At 44.1% G+C, this 26,569-nt stretch overlaps 1 protein-coding gene across 4 annotated transcripts; it reads right to left on the bottom strand.

The window, feature by feature from the left end:
* Positions 1 to 339: 339 nt before the first annotated feature.
* git2a (G protein-coupled receptor kinase interacting ArfGAP 2a) lies at positions 340 to 26,482 on the bottom strand. Of its 4 annotated transcripts, XM_076270123.1 has the most exons (19): positions 25,743 to 26,482; positions 19,762 to 19,895; positions 18,451 to 18,563; positions 16,442 to 16,547; positions 16,185 to 16,271; positions 15,607 to 15,737; positions 15,193 to 15,287; positions 14,532 to 14,577; positions 14,008 to 14,059; positions 13,582 to 13,654; positions 13,148 to 13,245; positions 12,612 to 12,723; positions 11,816 to 11,961; positions 11,254 to 11,403; positions 8,596 to 8,943; positions 5,214 to 5,287; positions 4,460 to 4,651; positions 2,521 to 2,584; positions 340 to 2,326 (listed from the first exon to the last, which is right to left on the bottom strand). In XM_076270123.1, exons 1-19 carry the CDS (start codon positions 25,792 to 25,794, stop codon positions 2,099 to 2,101), a joined length of 2,301 nt encoding a protein of 766 aa, XP_076126238.1. In that variant the 5' UTR covers positions 25,795 to 26,482; the 3' UTR covers positions 340 to 2,098. The 4 variants fall into 4 exon arrangements, with proteins under 4 accessions (XP_076126238.1, XP_076126235.1, XP_076126237.1 ...); XM_076270120.1 differs by lacking the exon at positions 8,596 to 8,943; XM_076270122.1 differs by lacking the exons at positions 340 to 2,326; positions 2,521 to 2,584; positions 4,460 to 4,651; positions 5,214 to 5,287; positions 8,596 to 8,943 and adding an exon at positions 8,986 to 10,880.
* Positions 26,483 to 26,569: the final 87 nt, after the last annotated feature.

The following is a 26,569-nucleotide window of genomic DNA, read 5'->3' as shown; positions in this document are numbered from 1 at the left end:
TGGAGCTGTGTAATATGATTTACTCTGCCTCATCTGAGAGAAAAACAGACATCGGCCTCTCACTGCACAACTGCAGCGGTTTAGTGTGGTTGAAGCTCTGAATGGCCAGATGGACAGTATGCATTGTCTGCTCTCCTTTACTGCAGGTCCATAAAACAGGAAGGGGCTATTTACAACCCTGTGTCCCAGTTGGATCAACCAAGTGTGGAGTGTGATTTAATTACCTCTTGACATATAGACCATACTTCATCTACGGTTACTTTCTCAAAATATCCCGGCCCTTAATGGAGCAAACCATCTGGCATGCTTTGTCAAAGACACGGCAACCAGACACATGGCTACAGTTATAAATTAAGTTTATTTGAAAAATAAAAGGCAGGTGTTCTTGTTTGTTCTGCAGATACCTGCATTTACATGATCCCTTTGTGAAGACCAAAGGCAGGATAGCACGGGTCTCAAGAGACAATGTGTAAAAATGTATAACCTCCCATCAATTTGCCATCATGGCCATTCCTATAACTCATAGGATGGCTAACTCTCAAAATAGTCCATTTTCCAGCTGTTGCATAAACAACTTGTAGTACCGTTAAAATGTAACTAATGAACATGGTTTCATCTGGACACATCCGCAGTAACTGCCCACAAGCCAGGCATCCCCATCTTAAGCCATCCTCTCTGCACACTGCAATATCACATTTAAACTATTTAAACTAACATGGATGGGGATTTTATGAGCTAGGCACCATTACTGAATAAGAGGCAAGCAGGACAGAGTACTAGCACAACAGTGAGCCTTAGGTTGGCATCTTCTTTTAAAAAAGAAAAATACATTTATAAAAACCTAACAAGGACTACTACTCGGTAGAAGCACACTGTATTTGCTGGTAGGAGTGACGGCTAGATAGTCCCTGCACGAATGTTTTTATTTTGATATATTATTCTCTGCTATAAGTGCCTTTGAATGGGAGTTTATATTTGTACAAGGTTCAGACTGCTTTCGCAAAGTTGTAGGACAATGGAAAATGAAAACAAGAATGGCCCATCTTCCATTCCTTCCCTAGTCTAACATATGTTGGCAGTAATAACAATGTTCACAAACCTGATATAAAAAAAAGGTTACGATCACATCAAGGGAACCACTATCATTAAATAGCATCTGAACTACATTCTTTAAGTACTACTGGAGGGATGCAAACCACTGCTATATGGCGCATAGGGCTAGATGAGGTATATACTGTAAGCTTTGCATGTCATTTTGCAGGAGGGCAGGTCGCCTCCAACATTTTCCTTTTGAAACTTCCCGGAAAGTGTCATGGATCATGATCTGATGTGGAATTCCAAGAAGACTTAATGAATTGAAACGTTACAACACTGAGGCTTCCTCACAGCTAACAGTGAGAGAGATACTGTAGCAGAACTACTTTTTTGTTTTGTTTACAGCTGACAACATGTAGATAATAATTTCAACATTTTTCAAACAATTTATCTTTCAAGTTGGCTAGTTGTTTCACTTTAGTTTTATGGCCTGAGTGATACATAATTATACCCTTACCTAAACACTGCATCATAGCTTTCTGTACAACTTATCTATATCATTTAGTGCAAAAGGTTAGGGTGTCTTACTTTCTGACAACCTGTTTTTGAATCTTATGAGACCATGCAAACTGCTCCACCACTTAATGATACATCCTTCTCCAACATACTCTGCCTCATAACTGAATCCTTCAGTTTCAGCGCACTGCAAGGGCAAAGCAGTCCTTGCCCTATGGCTTAGAGGCAAGGAATCCCCCAGGAATTGTTTTCCTATACATGAATATATTATATTCACAATAATTTCAAAGTAAAAAAACAAACAAACAAACAAAACACAATAGCATCATGCATATGCTTCAAATAGTTATACAAAATACAAAACAAACAAGGATATTGTATTTGTAAGAAAACAAACAAACAAGCAGACATGATGAACAGATCAAATCCACTGGGAGATGAGTCTGAGGGGCAGGGAACTATAAGGTGCTGGCTACGCCTCGCGGCTGAAGGGTGTGGTCCGACGCTGCCAAAGGAGGGGAATTTGCTTGGGGTGCTGATGGGAAATTCAGTTGTTGTTCTCTTTGGTTGTTATGGTCACAAGTTGCTTGGCAGCCTTGGCGATGTCATAGGCGCACTGGATGACCTGCTGCGTCACCAGCTGCATGTCGGGCCCCAGCGTCTGGCCCGGTCCACTCTCGGGCAGCGGCGCCACCTTACGGCACTCACTCTGCAGCCGCTGGGCACTGGAGGTCAGCAGACGCAGGGCACCTCGCACCGTGTCCGAACGCGGCTTCTGAGGAGGGCAAGGCCAGGTTAATCATACAGCACATATAATTTCACACACATTCAAAGTGCTTCACAAATAAAATACAGAAAAAGGAAAAGGTAGAGTACAGTAAATCAGTCTCTGATTATGTTCAAACAGTTTCTCACTGAGCATCACTTCAAGAGAAGCCCTTTAAAACAGGGTCAAAGATGTGTGCTTGCCTTGGGGAAAAGAGCCGCCATCTCACTCACAGCCACATGTATTCTTTCTGAGCAGGGTACAAAGCTGTGAAGGAGACCATCAGGGAGAGAGGAGGTCAGACAGGTTGACGGTGAAACCAAGCAACAATCCACTCAGACACATCACTGCATTAACAAGAGCAAAACACAAAGTCTCAAGGGCAACAACCACAGAGTGTGTTATTTGCTTCTATTTGTAAAGCATCATGGATTTCTTTTTAAAATAGAGATCAATACAAAATGAAGTTCCATGAGCTGAACGTTGCAAGACCATTAGAATTTGAATGTTGCAATACAACTTACTCAGTTAGCAACATGCATATGTGAAGGTTTGGAATGACACACTTGATGGTTATTAGTTTCCAGTTTGAACGCCATTGCATTAGATCTCTAAAAACACTGACTCTAAATTCAGCCCAAAAGCAGGTTTCACAGCTACCACTAGGAGAAGCTAGAAAGCAGCGCACCTGCACCATACTCACACATGCCTAGGTCACTTTGCACAGACACTAGTCTCTACATGAGAGTACCTGCCATGTTACAGTCTGGGGTCAGAGTAGTTTGGAAGGAGCGGCGATTGCCCTGATGTGTTTGCGTTAAAGAGACAAGTAAAGACAGAAACAACAGCAGAGGGAGGTCAGGGTGGCGGAGCATCACAATGCGTGACTCAGTCAGACGGCCAAGTTGGGGAAAAACAAGTTGTTTTGTTGTCCAGGGCTGTCTGAGGTCATGCCAACAAGTGAGATTATTTATGACTTCCTGTTTGTGAAAAAAAAAAAAAAAAAATGAAAACTATGCCTTGGGGATTTATTCAGCGCCCGTAGACGATTTGTTTATTTATTCTCCTTTTTACCAAATTTAGCTCGCTAACTTCATGAGGCAGCCTCATGATCCACCCCCTCGAGCCAATACGGGACGCGTTGCTGACAAAGCAGGGATGGGCATGAGAGACATGGAACCAAGAGCAATGGATTCACACCTAATACATACTGTAGCTTTACGTTAATTTTGGCTCCATTTACTAACTGCACTGAAATTAGAGACTTTCCTTTAAATGCAAATTTGTTTTTTTTCCAGTTTACAATTTTTCCATTTTTTTTTCTTGGCTGTAATCTCCCTCAAACCCACACCTGACACAGAACCAAGCAGAGAAAAGTGAATGAGTGAGTAAGTGATTAAGTGAGGGAGTGAGTGAGTCATACAAAGAGAAAGCCAGAGACCAAGACCATGTTAGAGAGCCATAGAGAGAGAGAGAGGAGAGACTGTGCCTGGTAGACAGGGACAGAGGCCAGAGTACCAGGAGGCAGGGCTGGGGGTCTGCAGGCCCAGGGGCCTCGGGGAGGACGCGGGGGCCTTCTCGGCCCAGGGGACCAGTGTGCTGAAGCAGCCCAGGCTGTGCCTGAGCCCGCGCACGCACTCCCGCTCAGAGGTCCTGCACGCAGGAACGTCCCGCGACCGCAACACACGCACCCGAAAGCCACGTGGGGGGGAGGGGGGGGGGGGACGAGGGAGAGGGAGGAACAGAGTCGGGTGAGAGTGCGGACAGAAATAAAAATGGAGAAGAAGAGGTGGTGGGAGAGGAGAAACAAATGATGAAACAGACATTTAAATAAAGGTTTAAAACAGGAGGGGAAAAGCAGAAATGAGAACTCAATGGGAAGTATGAGAAACAAGGTTCAAATAAAGAACAGAATTTGAAAAAAAAAAAAAAAAAAAAGTCCACACAAGTTCAGCATGATACACAAACACAGGGGAGAAAAAGAGGAACACGACTAACAGAGAGAGAGAGAGATTCAGGAAGCAGATGGACTAATCAGTAGTGTACTCTCTCCTGTTGTGGCGATGGCGGATTGGTCAAGCGCATCGAAATCGTTTGCGTTTGGGACTCGGGGGGGGGGGGGGGGGGGGGGGGGTGGCTCACCTGTCGTGCTTGTTCTCCTGGGCCGCACGCAGCAGCTCCTGGATGTTCTTGGTGATCTGCTCGGTCTTGCGGATGACGTCCTCGGTGCTGGGCAGGCTGCCGTCGCTCTCGGCCTCCGGGTCGTCCAGGTCCGCCATGGAGCCCGTCTCCCCCAGCCAGCCACTGCTCCTCAGCCTGCCCCTCCTGGCAGCCCTGCAGAGACCACGGCAAAGATGTTATATTAACTAGACATCAACAACCGGCTGAAAAACAAAGAATGCATTGAATGTCAATGTACACTTCATAGCAGGGGCAACTGTTTGTTAGTCACCATTTACGTTGTATGCACATTGATTTTTACTTTAAGGCTGCTTCTTTGGCACCCAAAAAAATGGCCCATTCTCTAATTGAACCCTTTGATAAGCCCCAGACTTGGTACACACTTGTGACTCCTCTCGGAGGAGTTACAATAAAGCACTCTAGTGTAAGTATTTTAGTGTCTAGACAACAGCATTTTTGGACCAAAGCCATGCAAAACTCTACACTTCCAGTTGTAGATCATATTCATGGCGTTTATATAAATCCATTTCAACTCTACGTTCAAATGTTACAATAAGCAAATTGAGACATGGTACTGTTTAGAAGGATTGAACAATTTTAGAAGAACAATAACATAATGGAAACTTCAGTGTAGGATCGAACCAGATATTGGCAAAATTGATGAGCTACAGTCATAGTGACGTTGTGACATCACAGATGAGGAGAAAGGTCATACCCACTATCCTCCAGCTCAGCATCATTGACTGTGTTGTCATAGTCACCGTCAGGTATGCTGCTCTGCTTGGTGGTCTACAGGTGGAGGGAAGGACAGGGAGAGGATACAAGATAACACAACAAGCAGCCATCGTTATTAACATGCTCTCCAGGCAAACTCAACATCAGGGGACCAGGCCACTCCTTCACCTGTGGAGCAACATACCCACTCACATCAAACGGTTTCAGAACCAGAGCAATGTCAAAACATGAAAACACGACTTATGGAGAAAAATACACAAAGAACAAGAGACAACAATTTCAGGGGGAAAAAATCCACCCTGAGACATTTGGACAATCTGATTTTGCTTTAGTCATTTTTAGCTGACATCAAAAACATGGTGAAGATTTGGCTTTGAAAAGTTTTGTTTCACATGGTTCAGAGAGGAGTTCCCCTGAAATGAAATGAGATGAATGGATTCCAAAAATCAGCCCACGCGGTCAGGTGTGAATAATGGGAGTCCCGGCAGACGTTCGCAGGAAAGTGGTTGTGGTGGTTGAGGGTGCAGCTGATTGATGTTAGTTATTCATCCACTGCTGAGACCTAGGAACAGATGTGTTTGTTGGCTGACTAAATTTATAGATGATAAATGAATAGATATATTGAAAGCACACAAGGACAAAAAATGAACAGGCAGAAACAGGTAGACTGTTCAGTGCCTCTTCAGTGGTAAACCATTAGAGAGAAGTCAAATTGATTGACAAATACAAATAATTAATAAACTTTACTTCTAGGACTCTTACCTGTAAAACTCTCCAAGTGATTTAAATTATTACCGGTATGTATATGAAAAGTATCCTTCCACATTGTCTAACAAGCCAATGATTAATGAAAGATATTTGAAATGCTCTAGTCTACTATACTAGTGAAAAGACTAGTCCTGATAGTCTATCAGAGGGCAGGAGATTTGACCAAAGCGATGGATCATCAACTATCAGCAGGGTTGATATGGTGGCATCCATGTTGCAGATCACCACATCATTCCACTGCACTCTGGTAGTTTCAACAGTGACTTACTCTAGGGATAGCAGGCTTGTGCAAAATTCCAGAACTGAATTGAAACCGGCTCTTAAATTCCAATTCAATTCTTGAATTTCACTTGCATTTCAATTGAGGTAGCAAACAGGAAGCAGAATTACAATTCAAATTCAACCCTGCGGGATAGATGTGATGCATTTTTTAGCTTAGCACCTGCTGCGCTTGATTTATCAACAGAGCACTTGTGAATTCCAGAGCAGTGGGAACAGACAGAGCCTGAGTTGGGGTGGGGGTAGCATGACATGAAACCAAGACAGGATCCAAGCCCAAATGTGTCCAAGCATCCGCCTGAGGGCGGGCTGCATTCTTTCAGGACAGCTGAGGTGAGGAGTCAGGGAAACATGGACAGCGCCCAATCACTGCACATACCCGTCACACATCTCCAATCACAGCACATAAGCGTTACACATCGACCAATCAGTAGTCTTTCATACAATCATGCTACATACTCAACACACTCCAACCAAGAACACAAAATGTACTTCAGATTTGTGGACATGCTCAAGCTAAGCTAGCAAGCTAGAGTGGCATTATTCTAAAAGAAGTCTTAACACTGTGTGTGGTTGAAGACTTGAATTGAGCTATAAACCTGCCATATTTGTTCAAATATTGCATTGCTGCAAAATGTGTGGGCTTGTTTTATTTGTTCGTCGGCTGGTACTCTGCCTCTCTGGCTCTGAGCACAGATTCACTGACCTGTTCCCAGAGCACACCTGAGCCAACTCCGAGACTCAGGTGTGCTGCTGAGCCATCGGCTGATCTCTGCCCATCACAAAAAATATAACTGGCAGACACTGCATGCCCTTAACACGATTCTATTCAATAGAAGAAAAAGAATCTCACGCCATTCCAGAACATTCCTTATGGATGCTCAGTGGTAGTCTATCCGGTCTGCCTGACAAGCTCAGAGCATGCAGTGCAGTGATCCATCCACAGTGCGTTTGGGGTGAGAGCAGGACAGTGCTGGACCCACACAGCAGAGAACACTCACTGCTAGTCTGAATGAGTCTTGCAGTGGTACAAGTCTCATCACTGTCTGAATGTGGATGAGATTGGAGGTGAAAAGAGATGGTGACGAGGAGGACGTGTGTGTGTGTGTGTGTCTGTGTGTGTGTGTGTGTGGGGGGGGGGGTTAATACAATGAAATGATGGAAGGAAGACGAAAAGCTAAGAAAGGGAGGAATGCAGAGAGAAAAAGGAAGAAGAAGAAGGAGGAGGAGGAGGAGGAGGAGGTGAAAGGAGCGCAGGTGGTGTTCTAGTTCGTCACAATCCCACCAGGCACAGAAGAGCAGGGCGAGGGGAAGGGAGCGAGTACTTAACCCTTTGTGCGCTCTCACCCCACGCCCAGAGCAAACCCTTTGTGCGCTCTCACCCCACCCCATGCCCAGAGCAGGGTGGAGGGGAAGGGGGGGAGAAGAGGCCACAAATACGTTTATGCCAATCTACAAAGGGGTTACTCTTACTCTCACTCACAGGGAGTGGAGGGTATTTAAAAAAAAAGAGAGGAAAAAAACAAAAACAAAAAGCTAGCTGAACATGCAGCTACAGGTTAGAGACAGAACAGTCCCTCAGGGCAAACATTCTTGACCTAAATTCTGTTTTGTTTTTCGTGCTGTAACTAAAACCGCCTCAGGTGCTGCAGCATTCCAAAATGAATCCAGGATGCCAAGATGAAGATCATATTTATGCGCTTCTTGCCACAGGAGTTAGCTGTGAAATTGACAAATCTTAAAACTATGACAAAAGTATTGACTAAAACAATGGTCTTTTCCAGAAAAACATCTTTAATGAGTCATTACACATGGCTCAACCTCTTTATCACACTTGAACACCATGGTCTCACATAAACTGTGCAAAGAAACATTACAGGTGATCTCAGTTGAATGAAATGGACAGAATAGCAAACAGATACAGCTACACAACATGGTTATAGATGTTAAATGTTTTTTTATGACCGTCCAGTCACACTATAAGGATGTGATTTTAAGACACTGGTGAATGATAACTTGCTGTGTGGCCTAGGCTGGTGTTCCACTAGAACAGGCTGGTGCAAATATGAAAGGATACCAAACCACATAGACAACTAACCTTGCAGATCGCGGGAAAGAAAAACCAAATTAGAATGGCCAAAAATGAATGGAAAGCCGACCAAAAACACCGTCATTATAGGGAAAGCAGAGAAAGGGATGAAAAACATGAAGAAGGACCACTGCATAAAGACACATACACACACACACAGACACACACACACACACACACACACACACACACACGGAGGAACAGAAGGCCGGTAGCAGGAGAGAGCTTTACTTACATGAGGAGGGAAGGGCTGCAGGGTGGGGAGGAGGTCCTCGTGGTAGGGGGTTTCCCCCCGGGAGAGGAACGGCTTCAGGCCGGAGCCCGTCTCGTACATAGACATGGCCCGGCTGCCACGCGCGGACGGACGGCGTTTCAGGGCAGAGGAGGAAGAGGAAGAGGTGGTGGTGCAGGAGGAGGAAGAGGAGGAGGAGAAGGAGGAGGGGGGATGAGGAAGGCACGAGGAAGGGTCGGGGTAGTCGGGCCCCCCGGGGGCCTGGTAGGAGGAGGAGGAGGAGGAGGAGTGGATGGGGCCCTGGCGCTTGAGAGAGGAGTTCTCACACTGCAGAGACTGAAGCTGGGAAGAGAGAGACGGGGAAGCGAGAGAGAAAATGAGAGAGTGAGAGAGAGAGAGAGAGAGAGAAAGAAAGAAAGAAAGAAAGAAAGAAAGAGAGAGAGAGAGAGAGAGAGAGAAGCTGAGAGAGATAGAGGAGCATCACGCAGCACACAGAAGCTACAAAATAGACACACACACATTCACACACCATTCCCAAACCCCAAGCGCCACACACACACACACACACACACACACACACACACACACACACACACACTCACACACACACACTCTCTCTGTCCCATAGCCAGCTAGATATCTATGCCAAATAATTTAGCTTTACGTTTGTTGTCTGAAGCCAAAATACTGTATGTCCTATTGCCAAGGAGTTTATTTCGAGACCAACCAGAAGCACTTCACAACCATCTAATATGATTCATTATTTGACTGAAAAAGTGAATATTAACTTAGAACATTTCCAATTACGCATTACACTGGCAGTTCCCCTGGACATGCTATGCAACAGAGGTGGTCATAACAAAGAGGCAAGGTAGTGCGTAAGCGCAACCAAGTTCAAGCTGCAGAGCCAACTGCACATTCACTAACCAAGACAGTCATGCAGATGAGCAGTGCAGTACACAGTAATGACAAGAGAAGCATGAAAAAGCCAGAGGCAGCACCCTATCAGACTACTGTAGACAGCTAATGGAGGTTAAATATGTGCTAGGTTCCAATTGGCACACACTTATGCCAGTCCACACAGCAAAATCACATGGGGCATATTACATTACAGTTCCGTAGCATCGCTGCCAACCAAGTCCCAAAGGTTTACATTCAATACAGCAGGAAATGGTAGGCACTGTTCAGGTGAGCTCAGGCCTGTCAATGTTTATCATACACTGCACCCTATTAGCACACACTGTAGTTATGAGATGGGCACTAGGTATACATCAGGCATCAGTGTGTTTCACAAACAAGTTTGCACTCTCTGCTGAGATACTTTATTTTGCTTGAATACTGATATTGAGCACCAACTGGAACAGTTACTTGATTAATCTTCAGCTATCGAAGTAATAGCCAACTACTTTGATCATTTCTGAAATGTCTCAGACTCCTGCATCTTAATTTTAAAGAAAGTTTTAATTCTCTTTACTCCTCTATGACAGTAAACTGAATATCTTTGGGGTGTGGATAAAACAAGACATTTGAGGATGTCATCTTAGGGAAACACTGATCAACATTTTTTCACAATTTTCTGAAATATTACAGACTAAACAAGTACCGATTAATTGTGAAAATAATCAACTGATTAATTAACTATGAAAATAATCGATAGTTGCAGCCCAAGTACCAGCTCTCATCCTGATATTTTACACGTATATATCTCAAAATACAGGATTTGTTTTACACATTTACACTGTGTTCTACCTGCAAATAAACCATGCACACTTCCTCTGTGGGTGAGATAGATATTTTTTAAAATGCTGCGAACACAACCAATGAAATGCCGACCATTTGTAAAGACATGCATCACAACAGCCTTGCCCCTCCCACCCAAAACAAAGAAACACCCGGGCTACACAATAACAGCAACATGCTACACACATAACATCAAACCTGAAATGAAAACAGTGTCCAGCTCAGCCAGTGGCTGAAAAAAATAATAAAATGCAGTAACAGGAAAAGCTGTGTATCTGGCAAGAATTTATACTCAATGTAGTTCAGAATTCATTGCACCACCTTGACGAACACTAACGATTGCTTTTGGTTTTGAATGTGTTAGCCAAGAAACCTTGAGCACAAGGCCATATAAACATTACATCACAAAATGTACAAATAGGGAGCGATGTTGACAGGGTTGTTGCTGTGAGTCAATGTTACTGGTCGTTATACAAGCTGATGGGTTCATTTGTTAGAGGGGCATGCTGGTTAAGTCCAAGCCAGAGGACACAGCTTCACTGCAGGGTTGGGGGGGGGGGGCGGGGGGAGTTGAGGGACACATTCAATGAAACGTAAATAAAATCTCAGGTTTCTCCCAACGGCCAACGAAAACACAAAACCAAGAACCTAAACAAAGTTAAAAATAGCTCATTAGTGCAGCGACACGAGGTTCAGTTCTTGCTGACAGTCTCCCATATGCGGGCCGGGGAAGGTCGGGGTGACACGCGGACACCCCTCCACAGTGACTGTATGGCTGGGGTGGAGGAGGAGGATAGGCTGGAGGTGGAGGGGGTGTTTGGGAAAGTGAGAAGGGGAGGTGGAGAAGGTGGAGATGGAATTTAAGTTTTTCTTTCTTTCTTTCTTTTTTTTTTATTTGATCTCGGCCGGTACCTTTTTCTGCATGTGGCGCAGCTCGTCGCTCAGGTTGCTGTTGACCTTCAGCAGCTGCTGGATCTTGGCCTCGGAGGCGGCGAGCGCGTTCTTCACCTCCTGGAACTCCTGGACGGACACGGGGCTGTCTGACAGGTCCGAGTCTAGACTCTATGGAGGGGATCGGGTGAGAGGAGAGCAGGCGATGGGAGGAGTGGTCAGCTTCTGGAGATCCTCTACACTCAGCAGTGGCAAACATGAAAATAAACTAGTTTTGTTCAAACACAATATCTAATGGTGAACAAACTGATAAGGGCTTCAAGTGTATAGGATATCCCTGCACAACCAAACAAGAGAGAAGATAAATTCTCATACAGCCTCAACCTAATTTAACAACCTTTCTTAGTGCACAATCCTAAAAGCAGACATTTTGGCAGAGTTGTGTATATTTGTGAAATGAAGGACATATTGCGGCTATCTGATCATTCTTCGAGTGTGGTCACTATCTCTGGCTGATAGGCATCAAGGCTTGATGAGACATCCCATCTGCCATCTGGCCTCACAGATGCAGGTCAAAGGTCACCTTCGCCCGATCGGTCTTCCCTGAGGCTGGGTCCAGATCCCCGTCCTCGTCGGAGGCCACGCTGTCGTAGTCCGGCTGGTCGTTATCCTGCCGGTCGTCCACTGGACAACTGCCCACACTCTTGAGGATGAGTTCCACATTATCGACTTCGAGAGCAGACAAACAGAATGTCATATTAGCAGATTGTTATTAGAGGACATTCTGTGGGTATTTCTTCCTGTTCTATCACTTTATTATACAGCTCTTCACAATGCTAGTAGAACGCTCCATTTACTTGAATGGGATTTCCCAACGTTTTACGGTAAAATATTTTCATGTAATTACCGCTGCAAACATATAATTACCGCTGTCAATGGCAACGGGTTTTGTGCTGCTGATTTAAGTTTTTCATATCACTCCATAAGTAGTCCGGTCACTTCTTGCAATGGAACTTCATTCAAAAGTGAAAGCAGGCGGTTGATCAGCTCTGTTCTAAAGAATGTTTGATTCAAGTTCAGCGTGTGTTGCGAACTATTTGTTTCTCAGCAAAAGCCACGACGAAACGGTAACAAATAAATGTAAAGAGACATATCGTGGAGTTTATTTTTTCGTTTTGGCAAGTAGCCGTATAGTAAGCGGGATAATGTATAGAACGCCAGTCATTATTAGGAAAATAAGTCTCTTCAGGGCGAAGCAAGACCCCTCCGCTAGCGCGTCGGGGTCCGGTTCGCCCTGTCGGGACTTATTTTCCCAATAATGACCGGCGTTCTATACATTATCCCTTACGTAATGTGTAGGTGTAGTGCATCACCCATACCTCGCGGGCTTGTGACTGAATTCCCCAGTTGCCTGCGCTTGGCATCGCTCAGTATGTCGATGACGAGAGTGGCAAACTCGTGTGCGTTGAACCGGGCCAGTTTCTGCCGTCCCTGCATTAAAAACACATCAAAGGGTTGCATCAGTGAACTGTACTCATTTAAAAGGAGCACACACCCACAGAGGAGAACTCATTTCCTTTCCTGATCAGGGGGGCTTTGTTTGCAGTAAACGACTTGTGACACACACAGACACACACACACACACACACACACAATTCTAAATCTAGAGAGGAGATATGTGCACACATTCACTGAGCGAGGGAGGGGGATTTGACTTTCTTCTTTCCTCATCTAACAACGCTAAAGCTTTCACGTTTCATGCACGCAGCACTCTCACCATCTGCCAGTTGCATAGTGTGAAAACTCTGAGCTCTTAGGTAAGCTGGTGTGAAGTGGAGCGGCATGACTACAGTGGGCCCTGCGCGTTTCTGGGGTGTTGGAAAAGAAAAGGGTAGCACGTTTAAAATAGGCCTGCCTGGTTTCGCGTCGATGAGTACTCGGGGTTGACAGGAAGGAAAGGCACGACTGTTGTCTCCGTTACCAAGGTGCTGTGGTTCTGGGTCGCAAGCCAAACTGAAAACACACACACACGCACGCACACACAAAGATATACACACACAACTTCAGGAAACTGTCAAGCTAATAAAACAACAATTTATAGTTAGCGTTGACCTTTATCGTCTAAGCATCTTCGATTAAAAGCAAACATACATTAATAATATACATGAGTTAACTAGAGGAGATAAGGCTTCTCCTGGCCCATCCGTGGCCAGCGGCGTGCGTCTGATGGACACATACCAGAAGCTTTGGCTCGCGCACGCTGCTATGTGACCACTGAACTTGTGTGCAGCACACAGAGCAACCCAAACCAGATGCACTAGTGAGGGCTTGTTGACGTGGATTGCTCACCGGCATCTGTTTCACGACGGTCCACTTCGTCGTACACATCCATCGCCAGCTCCTCAAACAGATGATTACTGAGCTGCGGACACACACACACACACACACACAAAGACACAAACAGACAAGCACACTTCAGCAGGCTATTACCACAACACATTCATTAAATTGGCTTGGTGTCACAAGACAGAGACATATGAACTAGAACAGACATTGCATCAGTGTCTGCCCTCTAGACACTCGAAAATCTTTTGGATATGCTTCCCAAAAGAGTGGAACCTCTTACTGCTGCAAAAAGGGGACCGACTCCAAATGAATTTAGAATGGGAGGTCACTGAGGTGTGAATGTAATGGTAGGCGTCCCAATACTTTTGCCTATAGTGTTTGTCACAGACAGTGCTGGTGTTGCTGAGAGAACTCTTATGTTGTACTTACCGACTGAAGTTTCTTCTTGGCCGCTTTTGCCAACTCTGACAAATCTACACTACTGTTAAGAGAGAGCAAAGAAACAAAAAAACAAATCATTTTCTACTCTGAGCAGACTATTAAAATAGTGATCATTTGTGTTCACTTACATGTTCCTTTTTCCCCCCAATCATGTGCAAGCAGTGAGAAGAAAGATACAACATATCACTTGACCAAATCTTATCACTTTGATCTATTCTTGACTAGCCACATTTGCGTTAAAGAAGCGTACTGCCAGCTTATGTGAGCAGAGCAACAACGTGTGTTAGAGACCAGAGGCCCAGCACTGTGTGGAGAGAGCCAGATGGCCTCAGGTCTAACACCATCTCCAAACAGGAACAAGCTCTGCAGGAAACTGTTATTCTCATACTCGCGCTTTTTTTGTTGTTGTTGCTAATATTTCAGTGCCACCTGCTTCTGAGCAAATTCCACACACACACATGGTGATGGGTGACGGCTCAAAAGCTAATGTGTTCTCTGTTAAAAGCCCTTACCTGTCGGCCAGCTGAGGTATGACAAAGTGTTCACCGTTCTTGTGATCTGAGAAGATATCAAGGGGAAAGACCTCATATTCACATTGATATCACCGAACAGACTGCATATTTATTTTACTGGGCCACTGCCACTTCATTCCAGTCATTTACTGTATATCCATCAGCTATGCACACGACAGATTAGATTAGATTAGATTAAATTAGATTAGGTTAGATTAGATTAGATTAAATTCAACTTTATTGTCATTGAGCAGAGTACAAGTACAAAGACAACGAAATGCAGTGCTACAGATGCTAAAAATATGCTAAGTGCCTTGTGCTATTGGTTGGAGACTTCCCTCAGTGGGTGCTTTCAACAACCAAGCCAAATTAATACCATACAACAAAACGCAGGAAACAGCAAATGCATAATCGGCTCAAGAGCAACTGCCACAACACACGCCACAAGCTGTCCCCTATGGTCAACCCTCCTTAATCTGGTAGGACAGAAAAACAGTTTCCCACAAAGGTGCAATATGAAATCAGGAATCGGAAAAGCAATGCAGATGCATCACACTTCCATGTCATAACATGCTGCTTTGATTAAGCTACGTCATGCACCGCTTATCACTTTCACATCCCTTGGAGTGAGGGGAGAGTCCGTGTCAGTGTTATGACTCACCTGGCTTCCTGCCACATAAGTAGAAGGCCAGTCTGTCCGTGAGCTCATACTGGATCTCCACCAAGCGGTCCGCTAGGTCATGTTGTCCAGCTTGCCTGGAGAAGGAGAGAGAGGCTACCGTGTCTTTCAATGGTCCAGTATTGGATGAGCTGTTGTGTTATTACAATATATTGTTTAATAAAGTAAATTTCCATGTGCATAATCATAAATTGTGCTCCTCAATTGAAGTATGACAGTTGCTGCTTCTTTTAACTTCATGAAGGTGCCCCCCCCCCCCCCCCCCCCCAGTGACATACAGCATTGGAATTTGAACATGATAAATGCACATACTACCTTCCTATGTCACATCAATGAAAGAAGCATCCATCTTGCTTTGTCTTGTTGTGTGGTCATTGCAATGTCTTGCGTAAGTACCTTGCATAGTCGATGGGTGTGTAGCCGCTGGTGTCAGGTGCGCCCGGGTCAGCCCCGTACACCGTGAGCAGCTCCGCCTGAGACACCTGCCCGGCTTTGGCTGCTACATGCAAGGGCGTGTTGCCTTTCTCCTGTTGGGCATGAAAGCGGATGCAACATTCATGAACGGGGCCACTTCGCAGGCTGCAGCCAAATCAATATTTGATCAGACAGACAGACACACAACGCCCCAGAAATCTTTTTAAGAGGCCGGGGGGGGAGATGGGAGATCAACTGAGGGAGGTGTTTAAATGTCCACTCCACTCCACTGAACTCCATGCTCTTCTAAGTGCATTAAAAATCAAGTGGAGAGGAGACCAGAGCTTTCCAATCTTCTAAGTACAGTACAGTGCGTTCAAAAAAACAAGAGGAGAGGACGGCAGAGCTTTCCATTCCACATGGATCAGGCTGAGACGAAAGGCTGCCTCCCTGAGACCCCAGTCTGCTAGATGTCTGTTTAGGCCTCGTCTCCGTCTACATCCCCGTCCCAGTCTGTGTGCTCTGTCGGGGGCTTGGATGAGAATGAAGGGGGTTTTTACCGGGTGGAAAAAGTTGGCCTGCGCTCCCAGTGACAGCAACCGCAGGCAGGTCTCCAGATTCCCAGTGCGCACGCTTGAGTGCAGTTGCTGAGGAGGAAGGAAAAAAAATAAAGAAGTAGAAGAAGAAGAAGAAGAAGAAGAAGAGGTTTGATATATTAATCTGTTCTACTATATGTGTCTGCAAACAACACAAGAATGCCTGGATGATCTGAATAAAGACTGGAGACACGCAACAGTTGCTCCCCTTAATTTGTCACCTTGCTCAAGTCCTTGGCTGTGCAGCTGTCATCGTCTCTACAGGGCATCCGGTGGACGAACGCCAGCATCTGATATTTAGCCCTGATGAAATCGGCCTTGTTCGGGCTTTGGGGAGAACAGAGCACTATGATGATGACATGAACGAATAGGGTGCAGTCACAAAACCCTCAACCTTCAGTGTGCAAAACAAAACCCTCAACCTTCAGTGTGCAAAACAAAACCCTCAACCTTCAGTGTGATGCCAAACCCTTTATTTTCTTCAGACAAGTGTTTTGGCATCTAGCTTGTTTGCTTTGTGTATGATAAATTCACGAGCTGTAGCCTATATCAAATTCTATTTTAAATTTCAAGTTCAAAAATGGATAGTTCCGGTCCTTGATTATGATTGGCAGAAACGCGTTCGATGCCGTTATAAAATCCAGCACAAACACCTTGACCGCATTTCGTTCTATATTACTGCGCTACCATAACTTGATACAAAAGTCAAAGTAGCTGCGTCTCAACCATTCAGATAGAGGAAATATAATTATTGGCAGAAGAATGATTATCTATTTATAAATCATTACATTTCTTGTTGCTGTGCCTTTATTTTATGAAATCTTGCCAGATATATGTAGTAACCGTTTTAGAAAAGCAATAAGCCACTCGAGTCCGTAGGTTCCACCGATTTTAGATCAGCTCAGGGAGGTTTTAGGCACTTCGCTAGCGCTCCATGCCTAACAAAGCCCCTTAGCTGTTCTAAAGGGGGGCATCCGTGGCCTACTAGTTAGGGCTTCGGACTTGTAACCGGAGGGTTGCCGGTTCGAACCCCGACCAGTAGGAATGGCTGAAGTGCCCTTGAGCAAGGCACCTAACCCCTCACTGCTCCCCGAGCGCCGCTGCAGCAGGCAGCTCACTGCGTCGGGATTAGTGTGTGCTTCACCTTACTGTGTGTTCACTGTGTGCTGAGTGTGTTTCACTAATTCACGGATTGGGATAAATGCAGAGACCAAATTTCCCTCACGGGATCAAAAGAGTATATACTTATACTTACTTAAAATCAGAGGAACCTACGGCCTCTCTAGGCTTATTGCTTAAAGGAAAATTCCGTTTTTTAGCACTTTAAGGCCCTTTTCTGGTTTGTTTTGGATGAACTAGAGTGGTGGACACCGAAATTTTGACGATTGGTCCTGTCTCGACTTTTCTGACTCGTTTTGAATCGCCTTTGACTGCTCAGGGTGGCTGGCAATGGGCATACTGTAGTAGGCTACTCAAACATGTCCTAAAACAACCCTTAACGTTCGTTTTCAAAACTGTGCAACTCACCGAGTGGTTAGTGGTGTTCGTTGATGTTCCAAAACAAGTAGCGTAGCGAAATACAGTTTCTGTCGTCTTTTATTTGGCATTTTGTAAAATCCCATTGATTTCTGTTGGAAGACTCATTGCGCGTTGATATTACTGCGCCACCGTCTATGTGTCAGGCTCAAATATTGAGCAGAAGTTTATACGCGGTTGTGAGTTGTCTGAAAAAACAGTTCCACAACAGCAAATAACTGGATTGAAATCATACATTGCGCCGACATATTTGTTTTTTAATAATCAACGAACACCACTAACCACTCGGTGAGCTGCACAGTTTTGAAAACGAACGTTAAGGGTTGTTTTAGGACATGTTTGAGTAGCCTACTACAGTATGTATGTATGATGGTGATGTATCTTGACACAATTGTATCAAGCATAAAGAATGAACCACACTAAGATTCATCACCAGTCCCAATTTTTGTCTTGAAAAAGCTCCTGTATGAAACCTTTTGTAACTCTAATGGCTCAGCGGGTAAACCACTGCCACAGGCTATCTGTTCACAATGAACTCTGTACACTGTAGTGAATATGGTTTCAAAGGACAGCACCTCCTAAATGACAAAACATACTGTACATGTTGGGAGATTGTAAGTGTCCTGCCTGGTCCTTGAGGACACACTAACACACTGACAGCCCATTCAGAGCAGGAATGAATGAAGACTCTTACTGGACTTTGTCCTGCGGGTTAGCCTTCCTCTTTCCGCTCATGACAGAGGCTGGGTCCAGCAGAGTGTGCTCCCAGATGGAGTTGGCCCCGTTGTTGTACAGTGTCTGCACCATCTGAAATCAGACAGGACAGTCCATGAGGACTTTTTTTAAAGCAAAGCCAAGGAAAAGAGCTTATGTTACACACAAATGGATCCGTAAACAGTAATACAAGTGCCGTCACTGGGTAGGGCATGTGAGTAATGGTGAAAGTGAGTAAGGTCAATAAGGAATGCAAATTCTGAAAGTACAGAAAGAACAGAACAGAAAAGAACAGAAACTGAAAGTTCACAAGAGAATCCCTTTCAGCCCACAACTTCCTCTGTTTTACAGCACCATCCTTCTCTCCAAACATGTTTCTTCAGTGGATATCTCGAAAGTGTTGGCATGGTCTAAACCTCATTTCTAACTAATTCATCTTTCCTTACAGGGTTGTGGTTTGTATATGTTTATGGTAATTATATTTAGTCTATTCTATTAGTATTTTTTAGGCTAGCGGATTTTACAAAACACCGTTAATTATAATGTTAATTAAATATCTATTGATGCCATTGTAAGTCATTTTGGACATATACATAAACATACAGATCAACATAAAGTCCCTGGTCACTGGCGTCATGAAACTGGGTCAAGGTTTTATCCCTGTGGCAAATCATCGTCCTCTCTCCTCTTCCAACAGGCTTGCCCTGTATTAGTTTTCTGGAGTGCAACATTCAATCCGTTTGCTACATTTGTACAATGTCTTGTGTCTGGCCAGAGGGGGATGTTTGTCTTAAATGGAGCTTATTATGTTAATGGAAGCCTGGTATGCCACAACTTACTCAAATGTCATAGTTTTTTTTTTTTTAGCTTTTTTAAAGGCCACAATGGAAAGTTGTTGATTCTCAGAATAATAAAACAATGTTTTAAGTGTAGAGAGTCTCCACACATGCCAGAAACATGAGCTCAGGGCTTCTTTTGGCAAAATAAACTGAACAAGGCCAGTCTTTACACGACAGGATGCTCAGACACGGAGGGGCGGGCAGTGGAGTAAGACTAACATGGAGTTGCATACTGTACACTGAGTTTGTGTGAGATTAAATCATATACCAAGTGAGTGGCCAAGACTTAACCAAGGCTAATGTGGGTGTGATTCAGGGTGCAGAAACTGTTTATAGGCCATGGTGAGAGTGTGTGTAAGGGCACTGCGCATGTCTCACATCCAAATGAGTTGGACTGTAAAAACCTTTGGGACAGGTGTGTGTGCATGTGTGTGTACGTGTGTGTGTCTTACCTGTAACTGAGTAGGGGGCCATGGGGTGTGTGTCAGGTGTCTGACTTGTGAGCTGTGCCTCCCTAGGCTCCGGTGAACACTGCAGCATTCATCACATACTAACACTCCTCTGTTTACCGAAGCCCAACGAGGATCTACAAACAAACAAACAAACAAACAAACAAACAAACAAATCAGTATGGATTCAGGGAGCCTTGCAAATCAATATGCACTAGCCTACATCCTTTGGTGATTGGCAGATGTCTTGCGCGGCAATGTAAACAAAGCATTGGCACAATCAATACCTCCCAAACCGCTTCTGAGAGAACCATCTCCACACACTGGGAGGAAAAAGAATGACTGTCAGATCACAAGAGTTGGGATGTGTAAGTAAAAGCCCTGTTTCTCTAAACCGCCTTTGGCATCTTATTAAACAAATCCACACTGACTCCAAAGGAGACAGCATTTACTTAACCCATTAACCTCAACTCTGGCAGGCAGTCGGCATGACACTCCAGGGGGGGGGGGGGGTTACATGCACCCATTACAATGGGTTACAGCCTTCATCCAGACCCAGGGAAGGCATCTGCATCCAGGGTTGCCAAACACATAGGCTAACCCAAGCTTCGGCTTCCATTTGATAGTATTAGGCTACATAAACCTTTTTCACTTGAAAAGGATAGGTCTCAATACCACATTTTCTTGCAGGGTGATATTACAGTATGCCTTTATGTTTTCTAGACCACTGAAGAGAAAAACGTCGTCAAAGGTCTTCATCTTCATCACGTCTTCAGGTTCTCCTATAAAGATGTAACCAGGCTATGTGGTGTTCTACAGCAAAGATGTAAAAAACTGCTTCCAACTAAGTGGCCTTTTATGTACAGACTCCAGCATCAAATTACAAAGTTTACTGCGTGAAATCTGTTTGATGTGAAGTTTTATATGCTGTACGCCCTTTTCAGAATGGAGTGGGATTCCAATTTACGCTCAAGCATATGCCCTGGAACTTGCTATTAGTGCCGCCAAGAACACCCAATGACAATGCACAGTGACAACACGCACTAACAACAGTGGAAATGGTGCAGACTCACTATTGCTCAACGTTTCAGATCAATGCCTCCAGCTTCATCTGCTAGCGAACCCAACTGAAAAGAGGATGTGCAGCCTCTCTACTTCCTTCTGTGGCTAGACTGGGGCGGCTTAAAAAATCTCATCTGTTTTTTTTTTTCTCCCTTTCACCCTGTAGCTGTGTGAGATAGCGAGGCAGAAGCTTTGTCATTAGCAGCAGAAACCCAACAGCACACCACAGCAGCAGGTGTTGGATAGACTAGGTCATAGGGAGGTAATGACGGTGGGGGGACTTGTAGAGTATTGAGACACCAAGAGCTTGGGACATCACACAACACGTCAGTTCTCTTGTGGGGTAAGCCACGTAATACGTAGAGCGCTGATTATAAGTAAGCAAGGTGTGAAGTCAAGGCACCATCTAGGAAGGAGAGCTACTGAGCTTCAAAGGCAGGCAAGCGGAACAGAGAGCAGACATGCTTGGACAGCGGCAACATATGTGAGTGTGAGTGTGAGTGTGAGTGTGAGCATTTGGGTTTGAAAGGGGGTCAGAGTGAACAAACAGGCATGGAGGTTTGCTTATGCATGTGTGCACACATTACAGTCAACAGCAGAAAAAGAAGATGATCATCAACAACAACAACAACAATAACAACAACATAAGGAATCAAAAGGATATTTGTTCCTATGTAAAGTGGGTAGGGGTGGGTGAGTGAGTGAGTGAGTGACCGGGTAAAGGAGCAAAGCCGTAGTCTACATGAGATACTCTCGGACCAGACTGACCATAAGTGATTAGTGGACATTCCTTTCCCCATCCTCCCCGTGCTTAATTAGTGGCTTAGACGGGGCGATTAGTCAGACCACCCGTGTGTGTCCTTAATGCTAGACCTTTGCTAGTGACGGACAGCCTGGTTGTCTTATTAAGCCAGTTCCTACTGTCCCAAGTCACAGGGATTAAAGTGAAAAAAAATCGTTTGACTGAACTTTTTTCAGGCCATAAGTCATACGTTGTTCATATCTACCTATAGAGATAGCACCCCTTTTGCGGTCGCGACCTATTGGTTTTTAATGTACAAAAAGATGCAAACAGCAAAGTAAAGGGAGTATTCGCCTTATTCACACAGCGGCCATTGTTTAAACCAAAACGAGGCTACAGGGTACACTTACTATATAATTAATGCCACCTACAGGTGAATGCATAGAACATAACAATCCTATGGTTTGTGTACCCTGTAGCCTCGTTTTAGCCGCCAATGGCCGCCATGTGAAAAAGGCGAATTGAGAGTGTTCTTGATTGAGATTGAGTTTTCCTGATGAACAAAAATATATTTTAGTACCATCCCTGACCATTGCTGATTAGCCATTGCTGTTCTTTTCTACTGCAGCAATATTGTAGAAAGGCTTTAACACACTCTTATTTAATTACTTCAGGCCAAAAGTGTTTAAAGGGGAGATTTTTTTCTTGTTAATATGCAATTCAACACCAAGTAAAATCTATAAAATCAAGTTTGCAAGACTTCCCATTTCCTCATCAAAGTAACAAATCAGAACATTCTAGATATTGTTCATATTTCCATTTGTTGCCTCATCCGCATTTAATGATAACATGGTAATTTTGAGTTTTACAGACAACTCAGTTTTCCAATGAGCAGCAATACTGTGTGGGCTCATGCAGGAGGTCTGCGCATTTGTAACGACAATCTGGAGACGGCGCTTTTGTTTTCAGCAACAGATTGTATAAGGTTGACAAGAGGTTGCGATATGGTTAAGGACAGGTCGTGTTGCGCTATGAAATAACATGCGTAGCCTACTTTCTAAACGTAAAAACGGTCAGCCATAGATAAACGTAGCCTACCTCTGTCGTGGTGGCTAGTTGCACCAGGTAGGGAAGATGTCCTGAAGTGCACGAACGTTAACCTTATGGCGGTCTTCTGATTGGTGGCGTGCTAAAACGTTTTCCTATTGCATCCATAAACAATTTTCTTGCAGCGAACCGCGCAAAAGCAAACTCCTGGCACTTTAATTTCTTTACACCATGGCTTGTTAGTTCTCCCCCGTTTCCTACAGCTGCCCATCTGCATTTATTTTTTTACTTTTGACACCTGCCTTCCTTTAGCAACAACGCATCCATGACAGCTAGTGGCCTTGCCAAATAGACGCACACAAATCATGACGCTAATATGCGAGGTTCTGGTAGGCCCACTGGTTATGGTTTTGTGCTATAAATTAATAATATTTTAAAGCAAAGTTTTAAGTTGACTATTTTAATTGTATGGTTATTTTTTGTCAACATACACTCACAACCTATTGTCGTTAAAAGTGAGGCCTAAGCAAAATAGGCTACAAGGCTGTCTGTGCGTCACAAACACGACTGACCCCCTTACTCGACACGCTCAGTCAAAACCTTCTGTCGCAAATTGTGAAAAACATTGTTGTATGTCATAACAGACGGGATAATAAATTGCATAGGCTACGGTTTATATTGCCTTGCTTTACACATAATGTTAGTTGCATTGATTAAAAACTGTAACAATAATAGTAGCCTACATCGGGTGGCATAGCAGGCTATCTGTTCAAGTCATAGGTGACACCCAAAATGAATGACCTCCCCTGACAAGAGTTCGCGATAGTAAGTGTCTACATTGATGCACGGAAAGAACACAGCCTCCGAATTCGCACATAGAGCTCACAATATCATATCCAAAAAAGTTAAACGGATTGGCCAACCTCATCAGCTGTCTCGATTGTGTCACTATAATCCAACTTTTAGACCGTTATAGTCCTCCATACGTGTTCTTTTTTTTAAGCAAACGCCCGAGACAAGTGTGTAGCTACAACATACAAAGCGAAACTCATGGCTGACGTAGGCCGTATAGGACTTGAGCGGTCACGGATTGAGACACAGAAAGTTCTCAAGAACACTATTAGGTCTTTAAACATTTACCTAATATTTGTAGTTGCCTTAAAAAAGGAAAAGCAAAGGTGACAGTCCCCCCCCCCTCCTATTTTTTTTCTCATCGGATCTGCATCGATCTCAAATATGACATTTCTAAAATCAAATTGACGGAAATCCGTCCTATGACGGAGAACTTTAATCCTTGAAGTCATCAAAATCTCTCACTGTTTGAGCTTCTAGGCCTACTATCTCTTCCATCACTTTAAGTTCCTCCTCCAGCCAAAACGTTACAGGCCAGGGCTGAGCTTCACTTCCTTTCAAAATGACATTTTTCTTTGCAACTGACCTCATAGCGCTTGACCTTTGGCAAAATCAAGCTTCATATATTAAGTGTATAGCACCACATATCTCATGGTGTCTCACAAATCTGTATTGTGCCTAATGTACCCCCCACCCCCACCCCCACCCCCAACCTAAGGAATAGCCTAACCTCTTTGTTAAGGTATGACAAGCAAGTAAGTAAGCAAGTAAGTAAGTGCTACTGTAAGAACTCACACAGCCTTTCCTAATTTCACTTCCTCAGGACACATACTCAGGCTACTCAAAGATAGAAAAATGAGAATTCAGTAAGATCTGTCCCTTTCTCCCAAACACAACAAATGCACCACTCAGTGTGAGAGTTCAGGGAAGTTGAATAATTGCCCCTGCGTTAAAACGTAGTGCTAAAATAGCTAAAATACATTCATCTTTGGAAATGACAGGAGGACATAGGCTTGATTGACAAACAAGCCAAACCGATAGACCTTGAAGAAACACCAAGATGTCTTTAACATGGACATGAAAGAAGTCTTCAGACATGGACAAAAGTTGACACTTTATAGAGAGGCAGACTGACAAGAAAGACATCACGACAATATTGGGGCGATCCCAGTCACGCAACAGCTGTGCAGGCCGGGAGCCAAAACTGAACACCTGGTGTGGGTCGCTGCACTCGGTTTTAAGGGCTGCTGACAGCCATTCTTTCTCTCGCCTGGACAAGTGTTAAGGCCGGGCTAAAAACACTAAAAATATTCCTATTCATCACAACAACAACTGTCTTGCAGGGGCAGCCTAGACCAGCTGGTGTCTGAGGCGTGACTGATTGAGGGGCTCCCTTGACAGCAGGGGAAGGGGACTGACGCCAAACAGAATCACCAAAACCTGTTTCCTCGCATAGCCCAAAGAGGTCTCTACGAGCCTGGCGATTCTGTGATGTACCACTCTTATCGTGCCGACAATACAAAAAAATACCGTCCATGACACCCTAAACGCCACATTAATGTTACGGTTAGACATGCCAGCCGAAATCAATAGAAGAAATAATCACATCAGCTAGAGGTCACGATGGGTCTAAGTTTATTCCATCACGTTGTGGTCAAAGCGCGGACAAAGAATAAACAGATAGGAAACCAGAACAGCACTGACTAATATTATCAAAACGTGAAACGCTGACGTTCTTTCGTGACAGAAAATATACTACTGTCATGAACAAACAGAATTCATAGCAAATGTTATCAAAGACGCCACATTTTTAATACAGCTTAAATAATACAACACAGGCTGACAAGTTATAAAGCTCTTTACCCAATGCGTTTACAGCTAGGACAGTATAGTTAGATTACATCAACGTGACCAGACACCTTTGATGTGTCCATCGTCTATATCATGTTTCCCCCTCCCTTGATTATGTGGCATGAGCAAGGCGTTTAGGAATATGTTTTCAAGTCTAACGTGCAATGCATTCAATAGTTATGTATGTGTAAGGCAATTCAACCTAATATCACAATCACAACCTCTTTAATGTAGCTGTAGTTCCATAGAACAGATTAGCTGGCGGTAGCTATTCGTTACCTCCTCGATTCTAAAAAGGTTTCGGCTAGCTAGATCTATCACATTCGCTAGCCACAATTATGGTTGTGCATGATTACTACTTGTGTGCATAAGGTAGAATATTACACGTTCACATTGGGCAATATGGACATGCTGGAGATTTTATCCTTACCAGAAACGCTGCAATCGGCGCAGACTTCACTGTTCCGTAGTCGTTTCGACATCCTTTTCGAGTGAAATGCTAGCTGATGAACTAAGCTAGCTCCAATAAATCCCAAAGGTCCGGAGTTTTGGTATTTTGAAAGTCATATGGTCGCTCGAGGTTCCAAGAAAAACGGAGATATATTCCTCTTCCCCTTTCAAGTTTGTCATGTATCAGACTGATGCGGGAGCCCTCTTACCCAGAAGGCTAGCTCAGGACAAACTGAGAAGCAAGTCAGAAGTGCAACCAGCAGTCTAGCAAGCTAGCTGACAGCTGCAGTGCAGGATGGGAACAGAAGAGAGACAGCTAGATGCTTAGGTCCGGAATGTATGTATGCATTCATCGTTTTTTAAATTACACGACAATAATTGTCGTTACATATCCTAAAAATATGAAAAAATAAAATTGTCGATCAAACATTTTATTTATTTACATTCATATTCTATTCCTTACTTACGAATAACGCTTCACTAAACCATTGGGAACCAAAGACAATTATGGAAATACAGATTACGTTTATTTCCCTTGCAACTCTTTGAAAATGTTTCTTGTCGAGCAACATTTCCAGTGTCATTAAACTAATCAAAATCAGCTGATACAGTTATTGATCTGCCAGGACCTATGCTGTGCAGCGCGCATGACAACCTCAACACGCCCACAACACACACTTGAAACTTTGAAATGGTTGTGACCAGCGGTGACGTCTAAGTATAGTTACCTGTGAACTTCATATACAAAGGAATATTACAACTACTAAACTATATTGCTGGAAAATTGCTAGTGATTTAGGTGCTTTG

This window comes from Alosa pseudoharengus, unplaced genomic scaffold (assembly GCF_046254945.1).
Source record: "Alosa pseudoharengus isolate Yale_2024_CS ecotype anadromous, Long Island Sound unplaced genomic scaffold, YU_APseudo_1.1 YU_APseudo_1.1_scf_6, whole genome shotgun sequence".
In the NCBI taxonomy this organism is placed as follows: domain Eukaryota; kingdom Metazoa; phylum Chordata; class Actinopteri; order Clupeiformes; family Clupeidae; genus Alosa; species Alosa pseudoharengus.
This window is presented reverse-complemented; position numbering and strand designations above follow the sequence as displayed.

Excerpts from the sequence above, each read along its gene's own strand:
- git2a (XM_076270123.1), bottom strand. The coding sequence starts at position 25,794 with ATGTCGAAACGACTACGGAACAGTGAAGTCTGCGCCGATTGCAGCGTT. Across the intron at positions 11,962-12,611 it reads TTCAGTCACAAGCCCGCGAG|TCGATAATGTGGAACTCATC; the intron begins GTATGGGTGATG and ends CTGCTCTCGAAG. Across the intron at positions 2,327-2,520 it reads TGGCGGCTCTTTTCCCCAAG|AAGCCGCGTTCGGACACGGT; the intron begins GCAAGCACACAT and ends TGCCCTCCTCAG.